This window comes from Dendrobates tinctorius, unplaced genomic scaffold (assembly GCF_039654945.1).
Source record: "Dendrobates tinctorius isolate UK_male_01 unplaced genomic scaffold, ASM3965494v1 ptg000331l, whole genome shotgun sequence".
NCBI lineage: Eukaryota > Metazoa > Chordata > Amphibia > Anura > Dendrobatidae > Dendrobates > Dendrobates tinctorius.
Genome location: NW_027361997.1, coordinates 1,879,705 through 1,898,163, shown reverse-complemented (window position 1 = coordinate 1,898,163; position 18,459 = coordinate 1,879,705). Strand labels below are relative to the sequence as shown.

The 18,459-nt window shown below is 51.4% G+C and overlaps 2 protein-coding genes across 6 annotated transcripts in view; one reads left to right on the top strand and one right to left on the bottom strand.

Moving 5' to 3' along the window:
- The window catches only part of LOC141074249 (gastrula zinc finger protein XlCGF66.1-like), a 38,670-nt gene extending 36,183 nt beyond the window's left edge, over positions 1–2,487 (bottom strand). Inside the window, exon 1 of one of the 4 annotated variants that reach the window (XM_073561863.1) lies at positions 2,335–2,487. In XM_073561863.1, coding sequence (XP_073417964.1) covers positions 2,335–2,473 — 139 coding nt within the window. In that variant the 5' untranslated portion in view covers positions 2,474–2,487. Of the gene's footprint in view, positions 1–2,015; positions 2,141–2,334 lie in introns of those variants that run through there. The other 3 variants (XM_073561864.1, XM_073561866.1, XM_073561865.1) reach the window with 3 other exon arrangements.
- Positions 2,488–2,509: 22 nt separating this feature from the next.
- LOC141074239 (uncharacterized) overlaps positions 2,510–18,459 on the top strand; it is an 86,205-nt gene continuing 70,255 nt past the window's right edge. The window contains exon 1 of one of the 2 annotated variants that reach the window (XM_073561838.1): positions 2,510–2,865. Coding sequence is in view for 1 of the 2 variants with exons in the window: in XM_073561837.1 (XP_073417938.1) it covers positions 2,868–2,884 (17 nt within the window). In the remaining variant the exon portion in view is untranslated. Of the gene's footprint in view, positions 2,885–18,459 lie in introns of both variants that reach the window. The other variant, XM_073561837.1, reaches the window with a different exon arrangement.

Genomic DNA, 18,459 nt, shown 5'->3' with positions numbered 1-18,459 from the left:
GCCATCGTATGGGCGCTAAAAAAAATTGCAGCCCTACTTGTATGGCAGAGACTTTACGATTGTTACGGACCACAACCCCCTCACATGGCTGAATCGCGTATCAGGGGACAATGGAAGATTGCTGCGGTGGAGCTTGTCCTTACAACCCTACAGCTTCTCCATCCAATACAAGCGGGGAAGCCAACACCAGAACGCCGATGGACTGTCTCGACAAGAAGAACCATAGGCTCCCCAGGCCGACCTACCCCTGCCACTGTACAAGGAACTATAAATAACTGAGCAATATGGACTAAAGTGAGCAGGCCAGAGGTCTGTGTAGACCTCATGGCGTGCTCACTTATTATGGGGGGGGGGGAGGGGTTGTGATGGTGTGATATGTTATGTGGATGTCATTTTTTGTATATTCCTATTTTTAACAATTCCAGTTATTTTCATAGTGTTTTTCTTATTACATTGTAAGTCTACAGCCTCACTGTATCTGTCTCTTGATGACCCCCTGTAGTGCATTAATCCCTAAGGCCTTTTGTTCTCCTCTGGGAGGTAACTTGTTTGACTACCCCTGGACAAGGAAGGGGGTGGGGGAAAGAACAGCAGCTGGATAAGTCAGTTCCGGTAGAGACAAGATGGTGAAAAGGCTGCATTTCAGAGAGAAGGACCCATTTTTTATCCTCTGGATGCTAGAGTTTTGGAATCTCGTTCCCTGGACATTTTATCCTGATACTGGACTGCATTCTTATTCTGGACTATCTTATCCTTTGTGTGGTGGACTGAATATGGACCTTTTCGTATTTTTGCCTGAATAAAGGTCTTGGAATTGTTCACTCTTCGCTCGCTCTGTTGATTGTGTGATACCAGAGAAGGACACCGTGACAGGGGTCAAGTGAGGGGTATGAGAAGTTGTCCATGTAGTGGACAACTTATTTAGTGCATAGGCGTTTAGGCTTTATGAGTTTAGGAGTTCCACTACCTTACAATTATAACAGAATGTATATGAGGTCCTCCGTTATGTCTGATACAGGGAGTAACGGAGTCCCCCTGCCTTCTAATTTTTGGCAGTTCTTACATTGTCCACTTAAGATTTGTGAGTTGCAGAGGCCCTCCTTCATAAATTAAAGTGCCCCTGTCAGCAGGATTGTGCACAGTAACCAACAGCGTCAGGTCAGCCCAGTTATACGGATTACAATGATACCTGGTGATGAAATCCGTCTTGTGGTAGTTCTTTAATCTTTATTTTCAGTTTTGAGTTAATGATATGCTCGTGCTCTGGGGCGACCTTCATGTGGTGCACTGATTAGGTATTCATAATGCAGACTTCTCCGTCACTGACCTGCCCCCTAGATTACATAATGAATACCATCACATACTGAATAAAAAATAAAAATCGCGTCTGCAGGCGGGTGCCGGCCGTGGCCCCTGCGCTGAGGCATAATCGCATGGTTATTGTGCACTCAATCCCTTTTGCTTATTTTAATTGAGCGAGGGGAAAAAAAAGTCAATTTGAAAAAGCGTGCACACAGTAGCACCTATCAGATCTCTATGCACACTGAGAGCTGCTACTGTGTGGGCGCTTTTTCAAATTTACTTTTTTTTCCCCTCGCTGAATTAAAATAAGCAAAAGGGATTATGTGCACAATAACCATGCGATTATGCCTCAGCGCAGGGGCCACAGCCGGCACCCGCCTGCAGACGCGATTTTTATTCAGTATGTGATGGTATTCATTATGTAATCTCGGGGGCAGGTCAGTGCGGGATCAGTGACTTGTCAGAAGCCATACTGATGAATATGTAAGCAGAGCCCCACATACAGCCTGCGCCAGAGCACGAGCATATCATTAAGTGAAAATACAGACTACACAACAACCACAAGACAGATCTCATCACCAGGTATCAGTATAACGGCGCTGACCTGACACTGTCTGTAGGTTACTGTGCACAATCCTGCTGACAGCGGCACTTTACCCAGGATGTGTCTGACCATGTCACGCACACCACACGCCCATTAGTAGTAACGTTACCGGTGACTTCCACTGGGTGTAGTTTTATTTCCCTCTCCACCATCTCATAGGTGTTGGAGAAATACGGTGAGACACGCCCGGCTATTAGGGGGTGGAGGAAGCAGGGTTGGTTTTCCTCTTTTCCATTTTGCCTTATATACAAGTCATTATTTAGGAAATGTTTCCTGACTAATGAGGCAACGTGCTCGGATAAGTGCTCTCCCAGCATGCTCCGGGCTAAGCGAGGCTCTGCGGTGGACTCCACTATTATATTCCAGGCCCCGCTGCTGTTACACAGCCGCAACTCATGCAGGGATGGAACGCGGCCCCCAGCACTCACCGATAGGAGACCGATAGCGGCACACATTCATTAGGAGGGCAGCGCCTTTTCTCCCGTGCCAGCAGGCCCCGCCCACCCCGCTGATTGGCTGACGCTGCCTTACGTCGGGCTCCGCACCATTTCTAAGTCTGGGGTGCATGACGTCACTGGCGTCTGAACCTGAGCTCACGGGCCAAATTGCCTTCATTTGTACCTTCCGCCGACGGTTGCGAGATTCCTCGACCGCGCAGAGCTGGATAACTAAGTATCTAGTATCATTGTAGTGTTGTGAACACGATAAATAAATCATAAGTAACGTCTCACTGTAAATATGTCGCTGCCACGGGTGACCACTAGAGGGCGCTGCAAGACCGCCGGATCCGATGTTCTGGGCGCTCACGGCGACGGGAAAGATAACGTTACTTCTAGGGGCCACAGAGAGTGGACCAGAGGGGCCCCAGAGTCATAGAGACTAACGAGGGAGCAGGAATCCAGGGGCAGGAAGAGTGGGGACCGCCGATCGGCGACATCCTGTCCGAGCAGCGAGCACATGTATGTGGTGTCAGGATAGGTAACTATGGGCTCATCACCCATGCCTCTCCCTAGTCCTGCCCTGCATGTATGATTACTGGGAACTTTATATCCCCCTCCTCCTGTGCCATCATCCATGTCTCCCCCTAGTCCTGTCCTGCATGTATGATTACTGGGAACTTTATATCCCCCTCCTCCTGTGCCATCATCCATGCCTCTCCCTAGTCCTGCCCTGCATGTATGATTACTGGGAACTTTATATCCCCCTCCTCCTGTGCCATCATCCATGTCTCCCCCTAGTCCTGTCCTGCATGTATGATTACTGGGAACTTTATATCCCCCTCCTCCTGTGCCATCATCCATGTCTCCCCCTAGTCCTGCCCTGCATGTATGATTACTGGGAACTATACCCCCCTCCTCCTGTGCCATCATCCATGTCTCCCCTAGTCCTGCCCTGCATGTATGATTACTGGGAACTATATCCCCCTCCTCCTGTGCCATCATCCATGCCTCCCCCTAGTCCTGCCCTGCATGTATGATTACTGGGAACTTTATACCCCCCTCCTCCTGTGCCACCATCCATGTCTCCCCCTAGTCCTGCCCTGCATGTATGATTACTGGGAACTATACCCCCCTCCTCCTGTGCCACCATCCATGTCTCCCCCTAGTCCTGCCCTGCATGTATGATTACTGGGAACTATACCCCCCTCCTCCTGTGCCATCATCCATGCCTCCCCCTAGTCCTGCCCTGCATGTATGATTACTGGGAACTATACCCCCCTCCTCCTGTGCCACCATCCATGTCTCCCCCTAGTCCTGCCCTGCATGTATGATTACTGGGAACTATACCCCCCTCCTCCTGTGCCATCATCCATGCCTCCCCCTAGTCCTGCCCTGCATGTATGATTACTGGGAACTATACCCCCCTCCTCCTGTGCCATCATCCATGCCTCCCCCTAGTCCTGCCCTGCATGTATGAGTACTGGGAACTATATCCCCCTCCTCCTGTGCCATCATCCATGTCTCCCCCTAGTCCTGTCCTTCGTGTATGATTACTGGGAACTTTATATCCCCCTCCTCCTGTGCCATCATCCATGTCTCCCCCTAGTCCTGCCCTGCATGTATGATTACTGGGAACTATACCCCCCTCCTCCTGTGTCATCATCCATGCCTCCCCCTAGTCCTGCCCTGCATGTATGAGTACTGGGAACTATATCCCCCTCCTCCTGTGCCATCATCCATGTCTCCCCCTAGTCCTGTCCTTCGTGTATGATTACTGGGAACTTTATACCCCCCTCCTCCTGTGCCATCATCCATGTCTCCCCCTAGTCCTGCCCTGCATGTATGATTACTGGGAACTTTATATCCCCCTCCTCCTGTGCCATCATCCATGCCTCCCCCTAGTCCTGCCCTGCATGTATGATTACTGGGAACTATATCCCCCTCCTCCTGTGCCATCATCCATGTCTCCCCCTAGTCCTGCCCTGCATGTATGATTACTGGGAACTATACCCCCCTCCTCCTGTGCCATCATCCATGCCTCCCCCTAGTCCTGTCCTGCATGTATGAGTACTGGGAACTATATCCCCCTCCTCCTGTGCCATCATCCATGTCTCCCCCTAGTCCTGTCCTGCATGTATGATTACTGGGAACTATATCCCCCTCCTCCTGTGCCACCATCCATGTCTCCCCCTAGTCCTGTCCTGCATGTATGATTACTGGGAACTATATCCCCCTCCTCCTGTGCCATCATCCATGCCTCCCCCTAGTCCTGTCCTGCATGTATGAGTACTGGGAACTATATCCCCCTCCTCCTGTGCCATCATCCATGTCTCCCCCTAGTCCTGTCCTTCATGTATGATTACTGGGAACTTTATATCCCCCTCCTCCTGTGCCATCATCCATGTCTCCCCCTAGTCCTGTCCTTCATGTATGATTACTGGGAACTTTATATCCCCCTCCTCCTGTGCCATCATCCATGTCTCCCCCTAGTCCTGCCCTGCATGTATGATTACTGGGAACTTTATATCCCCCTCCTCCTGTGCCATCATCCATGTCTCCCTCTAGTCCTGTCCTGCATGTATGAGTACTGGGAACTATATCCCCCTCCTCCTGTGCCATCATCCATGTCTCCCTCTAGTCCTGTCCTGCATGTATGATTACTGGGAACTTTATATCCCCCTCCTCCTGTGCCATCATCCATGTCTCCCTCTAGTCCTGTCCTGCATGTATGATTACTGGGAACTTTATATCCCCCTCCTCCTGTGCCATCATCCATGTCTCCCCCTAGTCCTGTCCTGCATGTATGATTACTGGGAACTATATCCCCCTCCTCCTGTGCCATCATCCATGTCTCCCCCTAGTCCTGTCCTGCATGTATGATAACTGGGAACTATATCCCCCTCCTCCTGTGCCATCATCCATGCCTCCCCCTAGTCCTGCCCTGCATGTATGATTACTGGGAACTTTATATCCCCCTCCTTCTGTGCCATCATCCATGTCTCCCCCTAGTCCTGTCCTGCATGTATGATTACTGGGAACTTTATATCCCCCTCCTCCTGTGCCATCATCCATGTCTCCCCCTAGTCCAGCCCTGCATGTATGATTACTGGGAACTTTATATCCCCCTCCTCCTGTGCCATCATCCATGTCTCCCCCTAGTCCTGTCCTTCATGTATGATTACTGGGAACTTTATATCCCCCTCCTCCTGTGCCATCATCCATGTCTCCCCCTAGTCCTGTCCTGCATGTATGATAACTGGGAACTATATCCCCCTCCTCCTGTGCCATCATCCATGCCTCCCCCTAGTCCTGCCCTGCATGTATGATTACTGGGAACTTTATATCCCCCTCCTTCTGTGCCATCATCCATGTCTCCCCCTAGTCCTGTCCTGCATGTATGATTACTGGGAACTTTATATCCCCCTCCTGTGCCATCATCCATGTCTCCCCCTAGTCCTGCCCTGCATGTATGATTACTGGGAACTTTATATCCCCCTCCTCCTGTGCCATCATCCATGTCTCCCCCTAGTCCTGTCCTTCATGTATGATTACTGGGAACTTTATATCCCCCTCCTCCTGTGCCATCATCCATGTCTCCCCCTAGTCCTGTCCTGCATGTATGATTACTGGGAACTTTATCCCCCTCCTCCTGTGCCATCATCCATGTCTCCCCCTAGTCCTGCCCTGCATGTATGATTACTGGGAACTATATCCCCCTCCTCCTGTGCCATCATCCATGTCTCCCCCTAGTCCTGCCCTGCATGTATGATTACTGGGAACTTTATCCCCCTCCTCCTGTGCCATCATCCATGTCTCCCCCTAGTCCTGTCCTGCATGTATGATAACTGGGAACTATATCCCCCTCCTCCTGTGCCATCATCCATGTCTCCCCCTAGTCCTGTCCTTCATGTATGATTACTGGGAACTTTATATCCCTCTCCTCCTGTGCCATCATCCATGTCTCCCCCTAGTCCTGTCCTGCATGTATGATTACTGGGAACTTTATCCCCCTCCTCCTGCGCCATCATCCATGTCTCCCCCTAGTCCTGCCCTGCATGTATGATTACTGGGAACTATATCCCCCTCCTCCTGTGCCATCATCCATGTCTCCCCCTAGTCCTGCCCTGCATGTATGATTACTGGGAACTTTATCCCCCTCCTCCTGTGCCATCATCCATGTCTCCCCCTAGTCCTGTCCTTCATGTATGATTACTGGGAACTTTATATCCCCCTCCTCCTGTGCCATCATCCATGTCTACCCCTACTCCTGTCCTTCATGTATGATTACTGGGAACTTTATATCCCCCTCCTCCTGTGCCATCATCCATGTCTCCCCCTACTCCTGCCCTGCATGTATGATTACTGGGAACTTTATATCCACCTCCTCCTGTGCCACCATCCATGTCTCCCCCTAGTCCTGTCCTTCATGTATGATTACTGGGAACTTTATATCCCCCTCCTCCTGTGCCATCATCCATGTCTCCCCCTACTCCTGCCCTGCATGTATGATTACTGGGAACTTTATATCCACCTCCTCCTGTGCCACCATCCATGTCTCCCCCTAGTCCTGTCCTTCATGTATGATTACTGGGAACTTTATATCCCCCCTCCTCCTGTGCCATCATCCATGTCTCCCCCTAGTCCTGCCCTGCATGTATGATTACTGGGAACTTTATATCCCCCTCCTCCTGTGCCACCATCCATGTCTCCCCCTAGTCCTGTCCTTCATGTATGATTACTGGGAACTTTATATCCCCCTCCTCCTGTGCCATCATCCATGTCTCCCCCTACTCCTGCCCTGCATGTATGATTACTGGGAACTTTATATCCCCCTCCTCCTGTGCCATCATCCATGTCTCCCCCTAGTCCTGCCCTGCATGTATGATTACTGGGAACTTTATATCCCCCTCCTCCTGTGCCATCATCCATGTCTCCCCCTAGTCCTGTCCTGCATGTATAATTACTGGGAACTTTATATCCCCCTCCTCCTGTGCCATCATCCATGTCTCCCCCTAGTCCTGTCCTGCATGTTTGATAACTGGGAACTATATCCCCCTCCTCCTGTGCCATCATCCATGTCTCCCCCTAGTCCTGTCCTTCATGTATGATTACTGGGAACTTTATATCCCCCTCCTCCTGTGCCATCATCCATGTCTCCCCCTACTCCTGCCCTGCATGTATGATTACTGGGAACTTTATATCCCCCTCCTCCTGTGCCATCATCCATGTCTCCCCCTAGTCCTGCCCTGCATGTATGATTACTGGGAACTATATCCCCCTCCTCCTGTGCCATCATCCATGTCTCCCCCTAGTCCTGCCCTGCATGTATGATTACTGGGAACTATATCCCCCTCCTCCTGTGACATCATCCATGTCTCCCCTTGTCCTGCCCTGCATGTATGATTACTGGGAACTTTATCCCCCTCCTCCTGTGCCATCATCCATGTCTCCCCCTAGTCCTGTCCTTCATGTATGATTACTGGGAACTTTATATCCCCCTCCTCCTGTGCCATCATCCATGTCTCCCCCTACTCCTGCCCTGCATGTATGATTACTGGGAACTTTATATCCCCCTCCTCCTGTGCCATCATCCATGTCTCCCCCTAGTCCTGCCCTGCATGTATGATTACTGGGAACTATATCCCCCTCCTCCTGTGCCATCATCCATGTCTCCCCCTAGTCCTGCCCTGCATGTATGATTACTGGGAACTATATCCCCCTCCTCCTGTGACATCATCCATGTCTCCCCTTGTCCTGCCCTGCATGTATGATTACTGGGAACTTTATCCCCCTCCTCCTGTGCCATCATCCATGTCTCCCCCTAGTCCTGTCCTTCATGTATGATTACTGGGAACTATACCCCCCTCCTCCTGTGCCATCATCCATGTCTCCCCCTAGTCCTGCCCTGCATGTATGATTAATGGGAACTTTATATCCCCCTCCTCCTGTGCCACCATCCATGTCTCCCCCTAGTCCTGTCCTTCATGTATGATTACTGGGAACTTTATACCCCCCTCCTCCTGTGCCATCATCCATGTCTCCCCCTAGTCCTGCCCTGCATGTATGATTACTGGGAACTTTATATCCCCCTCCTCCTGTGCCATCATCCATGCCTCCCCCTAGTCCTGCCCTGCATGTATGATTACTGGGAACTTTATTCCCCTCCTCCTGTGCCATCATCCATGTCTACCCCTAGTCCTGTCCTGCATGTATGATTACTGGGAACTTTATATCCCCCTCCTCCTGTGCCATCATCCAGGTCTCCCCCTAGTCCTGTCCTTCAGGTATGATTACTGGGAACTATACCCCCCTCCTCCTGTGCCATCATCCATGTCTCCCCCTACTCCTGCCCTGCATGTATGATTACTGGGAACTTTATACCCCCCTCCTCCTGTGCCATCATCCAGGTCTCCCCCTAGTCCTGCCCTGCATGTATGATTACTGGGAACTTTATATCCCCCTCCTCCTGTGCCATCATCCAGGTCTCCCCCTAGTCCTGTCCTGCATGTATGATTACTGGGAACTTTATACCCCCCTCCTCCTGTGCCATCATCCATGTCTCCCCCTAGTCCTGTCCTGCATGTATGATTACTGGGAACTTTATATCCCCCTCCTCCTGTGCCATCATCCATGTCTCCCCCTAGTCCTGTCCTGCATGTATGATTACTGGGAACTTTATATCCCCCTCCTGTGCCATCATCCAGGTCTCCCTCTAGTCCTGCCCTGCATGTATGATTACTGGGAACTTTATATCCCCCTCCTCCTGTGCCATCATCCATGTCTCCCCCTAGTCCTGTCCTGCATGTATGATTACTGGGAACTTTATATCCCCCTCCTCCTGTGCCATCATCCATGTCTCCCCCTAGTCCTGTCCTGCATGTATGATTACTGGGAACTTTATATCCCCCTCCTGTGCCATCATCCATGTCTCCCCCTAGTCCTGTCCTGCATGTATGATTACTGGGAACTCTATATCCCCCTCCTCCTGTGCCATCATCCATGTCTCCCCCTAGTCCTGTCCTGCATGTATGATTACTGGGAACTTTATACCCCCCTCCTCCTGTGCCATCATCCATGTCTCCCCCTAGTCCTGTCCTGCATGTATGATTACTGGGAACTTTATATCCCCCTCCTCCTGTGCCACCATCCATGTCTCCCCCTAGTCCTGTCCTGCATGTATGATTACTGGGAACTATATCCCCCTCCTCCTGTGCCATCATCCATGTCTCCCCCTACTCCTGTCCTTCATGTATGATTACTGGGAACTTTATATCCCCCTCCTCCTGTGCCATCATCCATGTCTCCCCCTAGTCCAGCCCTGCATGTATGATTACTGGGAACTTTATATCCCCCTCCTCCTGTGCCATCATCCATGTCTCCCCCTAGTCCTGTCCTGCATGTATGATTACTGGGAACTTTATACCCCCCTCCTCCTGTGCCATCATCCATGTCTCCCCCTAGTCCTGTCCTGCATGTATGATTACTGGGAACTTTATATCCCCCTCCTCCTGTGCCATCATCCATGTCTCCCCCTAGTCCTGTCCTGCATGTATGATTACTGGGAACTTTATATCCCCCTCCTGTGCCATCATCCAGGTCTCCCCCTAGTCCTGCCCTGCATGTATGATTACTGGGAACTATACCCCCTCCTCCTGTGCCATCATCCATGTCTCCCCCTAGTCCTGTCCTGCATGTATGATTACTGGGAACTTTATATCCCCCTCCTCCTGTGCCATCATCCAGGTCTCCCCCTAGTCCTGTCCTGCATGTATGATTACTGGGAACTTTATATCCCCCTCCTCCTGTGCCACCATCCATGTCTCCCCCTAGTCCTGTCCTGCATGTATGATTACTGGGAACTATATCCCCCTCCTCCTGTGCCATCATCCATGTCTCCCCCTACTCCTGTCCTTCATGTATGATTACTGGGAACTTTATATCCCCCTCCTCCTGTGCCATCATCCATGTCTCCCCCTAGTCCAGCCCTGCATGTATGATTACTGGGAACTATACCCCCCTCCTCCTGTGCCATCATCCATGTCTCCCCCTAGTCCTGCCCTGCATGTATGATTACTGGGAACTATACCCCCCTCCTCCTGTGCCATCATCCATGTCTCCCCCTAGTCCTGCCCTGCATGTATGATTACTGGGAACTTTATATCCCCTCCTCCTGTGCCATCATCCATGTCTCCCCCTAGTCCTGTCCTGCATGTATGATTACTGGGAACTTTATATCCCCCTCCTCCTGTGCCATCATCCATGTCTCCCCCTAGTCCTGTCCTGCATGTATGATTACTGGGAACTTTATATCCCCCTCCTCCTGTGCCATCATCCATGTCTCCCCCTAGTCCTGTCCTGCATGTATGATTACTAGGAACTTTATCCCCCTCCTCCTGTGCCACCATCCATGTCTCCCCCTAGTCCTGCCCTGCATGTATGATTACTAGGAACTTTATATCCCCCTCCTCCTGTGCCACCATCCATGTCTCCCCCTAGTCCTGCCCTGCATGTATGATTACTGGGAACTTTATATCCCCCTCCTCCTGTGCCATCATCCATGTCTCCCCCTAGTCCTGTCCTGCATGTATGATTACTAGGAACTTTATATCCCCCTCCTCCTGTGCCATCATCCATGTCTCCCCCTAGTCCTGTCCTTCATGTATGATTACTGGGAACTTTATTCCCCTCCTCCTGTGCCATCATCCATGTCTCCCCCTACTCCTGCCCTGCATGTATGATTACTGGGAACTTTATATCCCCCTCCTCCTGTGCCACCATCCATGTCTCCCCCTAGTCCTGCCCTGCATGTATGATTACTGGGAACTTTATATCCCCCTCCTCCTGTGCCATCATCCATGTCTCCCCCTAGTCCTGTCCTGCATGTATGATTACTGGGAACTATACCCCCTCCTCCTGTGCCATCATCCATGTCTCCCCCTAGTCCTGCCCTGCATGTATGATTACTAGGAACTTTATATCCCCTCCTCCTGTGCCATCATCCATGTCTCCCCCTAGTCCTGTCCTGCATGTATGATTACTGGGAACTATACCCCCCTCCTCCTGTGCCATCATCCATGTCTCCCCCTAGTCCTGTCCTGCATGTATGATTACTGGGAACTATACCCCCCTCCTCCTGTGCCATCATCCATGTCTCCCCCTAGTCCTGTCCTGCATGTATGATTACTGGGAACTTTATACCCCCCTCCTCCTGTGCCACCATCCAGGTCTCCCCCTAGTCCTGCCCTGCATGTATGATTACTGGGAACTTTATATCCCCCTCCTCCTGTGCCATCATCCATGTCTCCCCCTAGTCCTGCCCTGCATGTATGATTACTGGGAACTATACCCCCCTCCTCCTGTGCCATCATCCATGTCTCCCCCTAGTCCTGTCCTGCATGTATGATTACTGGGAACTTTATACCCCCCTCCTCCTGTGCCACCATCCAGGTCTCCCCCTAGTCCTGCCCTGCATGTATGATTACTGGGAACTATACCCCCCTCCTCCTGTGCCATCATCCATGTCTCCCCCTAGTCCTGCCCTGCATGTATAATTAATGGGAACTTTATATCCCCCTCCTCCTGTGCCATCATCCATGTCTCCCCCTAGTCCAGCCCTGCATGTATGATTACTGGGAACCATACCCCCCTCCTCCTGTGCCATCATCCAGGTCTCCCCCTACTCCTGCCCTGCATGTATGATTACTGGGAACTTTATATCCCCCTCCTCCTGTGCCATCATCCATGTCTCCCCCTAGTCCTGTCCTGCATGTATGATTACTGGGAACTTTATACCCCCCTCCTCCTGTGCCATCATCCAGGTCTCCCCCTAGTCCTGCCCTGCATGTATGATTACTGGGAACTTTATATCCCCCTCCTCCTGTGCCATCATCCAGGTCTCCCCCTAGTCCTGCCCTGCATGTATGATTACTGGGAACTTTATATCCCCCTCCTCCTGTGCCATCATCCAGGTCTCCCCCTAGTCCTGCCCTGCATGTATGATTACTGGGAACTTTATATCCCCCTCCTCCTGTGCCATCATCCATGTCTCCCCCTAGTCCTGTCCTGCATGTATGATTACTGGGAACTATACCCCCCTCCTCCTGTGCCATCATCCATGTTTCCCCCTAGTCCTGTCCTGCATGTATGATTACTGGGAACTTTATATCCCCCTCCTCCTGTGCCACCATCCATGTCTCCCCCTAGTCCTGCCCTGCATGTATGATTACTGGGAACTTTATATCCCCCTCCTCCTGTGCCACCATCCATGTCTCCCCCTAGTCCTGCCCTGCATGTATGATTACTGGGAACTTTATATCCCCTCCTCCTGTGCCATCATCCATGTCTCCCCCTAGTCCTGTCCTGCATGTATGATTACTGGGAACTTTATTTTCCCCTCCTCCTGTGCCATCATCCATGTCTCCCCCCTAGTCCTGTCCTTCATGTATGATTACTGGGAACTTTATATCCCCCTCCTCCTGTGCCATCATCCATGTCTCCCCCTAGTCCTGTCCTGCATGTATGATTACTGGGAACTATACCCCCCTCCTCCTGTGCCATCAACCATGTCTCCCCCTAGTCCTGTCCTGCATGTATGATTACTGGGAACTTTATATCCCCCTCCTCCTGTGCCACCATCCATGTCTCCCCCTAGTCCTGCCCTGCATGTATGATTACTGGGAACTTTATATCCCCCTCCTCCTGTGCCATCATCCATGTCTCCCCCTAGTCCTGTCCTGCATGTATGATTACTGGGAACTTTATATCCCCCTCCTCCTGTGCCGCCATCCATGTCTCCCCCTAGTCCTGCCCTGCATGTATGATTACTGGGAACTTTATATCCCCCTCCTCCTGTGCCACCATCCATGTCTCCCCCCAGTCCTGCCCTGCATGTATGATTACTGGGAACTTTATATCCCCTCCTCCTGTGCCATCATCCATGTCTCCCCCTAGTCCTGTCCTGCATGTATGATTACTGGGAACTTTATTTTCCCCTCCTCCTGTGCCATCATCCATGTCTCCCCCCTAGTCCTGTCCTTCATGTATGATTACTGGGAACTTTATATCCCCCTCCTCCTGTGCCATCATCCATGTCTCCCCCTAGTCCTGTCCTGCATGTATGATTACTGGGAACTTTATATCCCCCTCCTCCTGTGCCACCATCCATGTCTCCCCCTAGTCCTGCCCTGCATGTATGATTACTGGGAACTTTATATCCCCCTCCTCCTGTGCCATCATCCATGTCTCCCCCTAGTCCTGTCCTGCATGTATGATTACTGGGAACTTTATATCCCCCTCCTCCTGTGCCATCATCCATTTCTCCCCCTAGTCCTGCCCTGCATGTATGATTACTGGGAACTTTATATCCCCCTCCTCCTGTGCCATCATCCATGTCTCCCCCTAGTCCTGTCCTGCATGTATGATTACTAGGAACTTTATATCCCCCTCCTCCTGTGCCATCATCCATGTCTCCCCCTAGTCCTGTCCTTCATGTATGATTACTGGGAACTTTATTCCCCTCCTCCTGTGCCATCATCCATGTCTCCCCCTACTCCTGCCCTGCATGTATGATTACTGGGAACTTTATATCCCCCTCCTCCTGTGCCATCATCCAGGTCTCCCCCTAGTCCTGTCCTTCATGTATGATTACTGGGAACTTTATATCCCCCTCCTCCTGTGCCATCATCCAGGTCTCCCCCTAGTCCTGTCCTTCATGTATGATTACTGGGAACTTTATACCCCCCTCCTCCTGTGCCATCATTCATGTCTCCCCCTAGTCCTGCCCTGCATGTATGATTACTGGGAACTATACCCCCCTCCTCCTGTGCCATCATCCATGTCTCCCCTAGTCCTGTCCTGCATGTATGATTACTGGGAACTTTATACCCCCCTCCTCCTGTGCCACCATCCAGGTCTCCCCCTAGTCCTGCCCTGCAGGTATGATTACTGGGAACTTTATATCCCCCTCCTCCTGTGCCATCATCCATGTCTCCCCCTAGTCCTGCCCTGCATGTATGATTACTGGGAACTATACCCCCCTCCTCCTGTGCCATCATCCATGTCTCCCCCTAGTCCTGTCCTGCATGTATGATTACTGGGAACTTTATACCCCCCTCCTCCTGTGCCACCATCCAGGTCTCCCCCTAGTCCTGCCCTGCATGTATGATTACTGGGAACTTAAATCCCCCTCCTCCTGTGCCACCATCCATGTCTCCCCCTAGTCCTGCCCTGCATGTGTGATTACTGGGAACTATACCCCCCTCCTCCTGTGCCATCATCCAGGTCTCCCCCTACTCCTGCCCTGCATGTATGATTACTGGGAACTTTATTCCCCTCCTCCTGTGCCACCATCCATGTCTCCCCCTAGTCCTGCCCTGCATGTATAATTACTGGGAACTTTATATCCCCCTCCTCCTTTGCCATCATCCATGTCTCCCCCTAGTCCTGTCCTGCATGTATGATTACTGGGAACTTTATATCCCCTCCTCCTGTGCCATCATCCATGTCTCCCCCTAGTCCTACCCTGCATGTATGATTACTGGGAACTTTATATCCCCTCCTCCTGTGCCATCATCCATGTCTCCCCCTAGTCCTGCCCTGCATGTATGATTACTGGGAACTTTATATCCCCTCCTCCTGTGCCATCATCCATCCCTCCCCCTAGTCCTGTCCTGCATGTATGATTACTGGGAACTTTATATCCCCTCCTCCTGTGCCATCATCCATGTCTCCCCCTAGTCCTGCCCTGCATGTATGATTACTGGGAACTTTATTCCCCTCCTCCTGTGCCATCATCCAGGTCTCCCCCTAGTCCTGTCCTTCATGTATGATTACTGGGAACTTTATATCCCCCTCCTCCTGTGCCATCATCCATGTCTCCCCCTAGTCCTGTCCTTCATGTATGATTACTGGGAACTTTATATCCCCCTCCTCCTGTGCCATCATCCATGTCTCCCCCTAGTCCTGCCCTGCATGTATGATTACTAGGAACTTTATATCCCCCTCCTCCTGTGCCACCATTCATGTGTCCCCCTAGTCCTGCCCTGCATGTATGATTACTGGGAACTATATCCCCCTCCTCCTGTGCCATCATCCATGTCTCCCCCTAGTCCTGCCCTGCATGTATGATTACTGGGAACTATACCCCCCTCCTCCTGTGCCATCATCCATGTCTCCCCTAGTCCTGCCCTGCATGTATGATTACTGGGAACTATATCCCCCTCCTCCTGTGCCATCATCCATGTCTCCCCTTGTCCTGCCCTGCATGTATGATTACTGGGAACTTTATCCCCCTCCTCCTGTGCCATCATCCATGTCTCCCCCTAGTCCTGTCCTTCATGTATGATTACTGGGAACTTTATATCCCCCTCCTCCTGTGCCACCATCCATGTCTCCCCCTAGTCCTGTCCTTCATGTATGATTACTGGGAACTTTATATCCCCCTCCTCCTGTGCCATCATCCATGTCTCCCCCTACTCCTGCCCTGCATGTATGATTAATGGGAACTATACCCCCCTCCTCCTGTGCCATCATCCATGTCTCCCCCTAGTCCTGCCCTGCATGTATGATTAATGGGAACTTTATATCCCCCTCCTCCTGTGCCACCATCCATGTCTCCCCCTAGTCCTGTCCTTCATGTATGATTACTGGGAACTTTATACCCCCCTCCTCCTGTGCCATCATCCATGTCTCCCCCTAGTCCTGCCCTGCATGTATGATTACTGGGAACTTTATATCCCCCTCCTCCTGTGCCATCATCCATGCCTCCCCCTAGTCCTGCCCTGCATGTATGATTACTGGGAACTTTATTCCCCTCCTCCTGTGCCATCATCCATGTCTACCCCTAGTCCTGTCCTGCATGTATGATTACTGGGAACTTTATATCCCCCTCCTCCTGTGCCATCATCCAGGTCTCCCCCTAGTCCTGTCCTTCAGGTATGATTACTGGGAACTATACCCCCCTCCTCCTGTGCCATCATCCATGTCTCCCCCTACTCCTGCCCTGCATGTATGATTACTGGGAACTTTATACCCCCCTCCTCCTGTGCCATCATCCAGGTCTCCCCCTAGTCCTGCCCTGCATGTATGATTACTGGGAACTTTATATCCCCCTCCTCCTGTGCCATCATCCATGTCTCCCCCTAGTCCTGTCCTGCATGTATGATTACTGGGAACTTTATACCCCCCTCCTCCTGTGCCATCATCCATGTCTCCCCCTAGTCCTGTCCTGCATGTATGATTACTGGGAACTTTATATCCCCCTCCTCCTGTGCCATCATCCATGTCTCCCCCTAGTCCTGTCCTGCATGTATGATTACTGGGAACTTTATATCCCCCTCCTGTGCCATCATCCAGGTCTCCCTCTAGTCCTGCCCTGCATGTATGATTACTGGGAACTTTATATCCCCCTCCTCCTGTGCCATCATCCATGTCTCCCCCTAGTCCTGTCCTGCATGTATGATTACTGGGAACTTTATACCCCCCTCCTCCTGTGCCATCATCCATGTCTCCCCCTAGTCCTGTCCTGCATGTATGATTACTGGGAACTTTATATCCCCCTCCTCCTGTGCCATCATCCATGTCTCCCCCTAGTCCTGTCCTGCATGTATGATTACTGGGAACTTTATATCCCCCTCCTGTGCCATCATCCAGGTCTCCCTCTAGTCCTGCCCTGCATGTATGATTACTGGGAACTTTATATCCCCCTCCTCCTGTGCCATCATCCATGTCTCCCCCTAGTCCTGTCCTGCATGTATGATTACTGGGAACTTTATATCCCCCTCCTCCTGTGCCATCATCCATGTCTCCCCCTAGTCCTGTCCTGCATGTATGATTACTGGGAACTTTATATCCCCCTCCTGTGCCATCATCCATGTCTCCCCCTAGTCCTGTCCTGCATGTATGATTACTGGGAACTCTATATCCCCCTCCTCCTGTGCCATCATCCAGGTCTCCCCCTAGTCCTGTCCTGCATGTATGATTACTGGTAACTTTATACCCCCCTCCTCCTGTGCCATCATCCATGTCTCCCCCTAGTCCTGTCCTGCATGTATGATTACTGGGAACTTTATATCCCCCTCCTCCTGTGCCACCATCCATGTCTCCCCCTAGTCCTGTCCTGCATGTATGATTACTGGGAACTATATCCCCCTCCTCCTGTGCCATCATCCATGTCTCCCCCTACTCCTGTCCTTCATGTATGATTACTGGGAACTTTATATCCCCCTCCTCCTGTGCCATCATCCATGTCTCCCCCTAGTCCAGCCCTGCATGTATGATTACTGGGAACTTTATATCCCCCTCCTCCTGTGCCATCATCCATGTCTCCCCCTAGTCCTGTCCTGCATGTATGATTACTGGGAACTTTATACCCCCCTCCTCCTGTGCCATCATCCATGTCTCCCCCTAGTCCTGTCCTGCATGTATGATTACTGGGAACTTTATATCCCCCTCCTCCTGTGCCATCATCCATGTCTCCCCCTAGTCCTGTCCTGCATGTATGATTACTGGGAACTATACCCCCTCCTCCTGTGCCATCATCCATGTCTCCCCCTAGTCCTGTCCTGCATGTATGATTACTGGGAACTTTATATCCCCCTCCTCCTGTGCCATCATCCAGGTCTCCCCCTAGTCCTGTCCTGCATGTATGATTACTGGGAACTTTATATCCCCCTCCTCCTGTGCCACCATCCATGTCTCCCCCTAGTCCTGTCCTGCATGTATGATTACTGGGAACTTTATATCCCCCTCCTGTGCCATCATCCAGGTCTCCCTCTAGTCCTGCCCTGCATGTATGATTACTGGGAACTTTATATCCCCCTCCTCCTGTGCCATCATCCATGTCTCCCCCTAGTCCTGTCCTGCATGTATGATTACTGGGAACTTTATATCCCCCTCCTCCTGTGCCATCATCCATGTCTCCCCCTAGTCCTGTCCTGCATGTATGATTACTGGGAACTTTATATCCCCCTCCTGTGCCATCATCCATGTCTCCCCCTAGTCCTGTCCTGCATGTATGATTACTGGGAACTCTATATCCCCCTCCTCCTGTGCCATCATCCATGTCTCCCCCTAGTCCTGTCCTGCATGTATGATTACTGGTAACTTTATACCCCC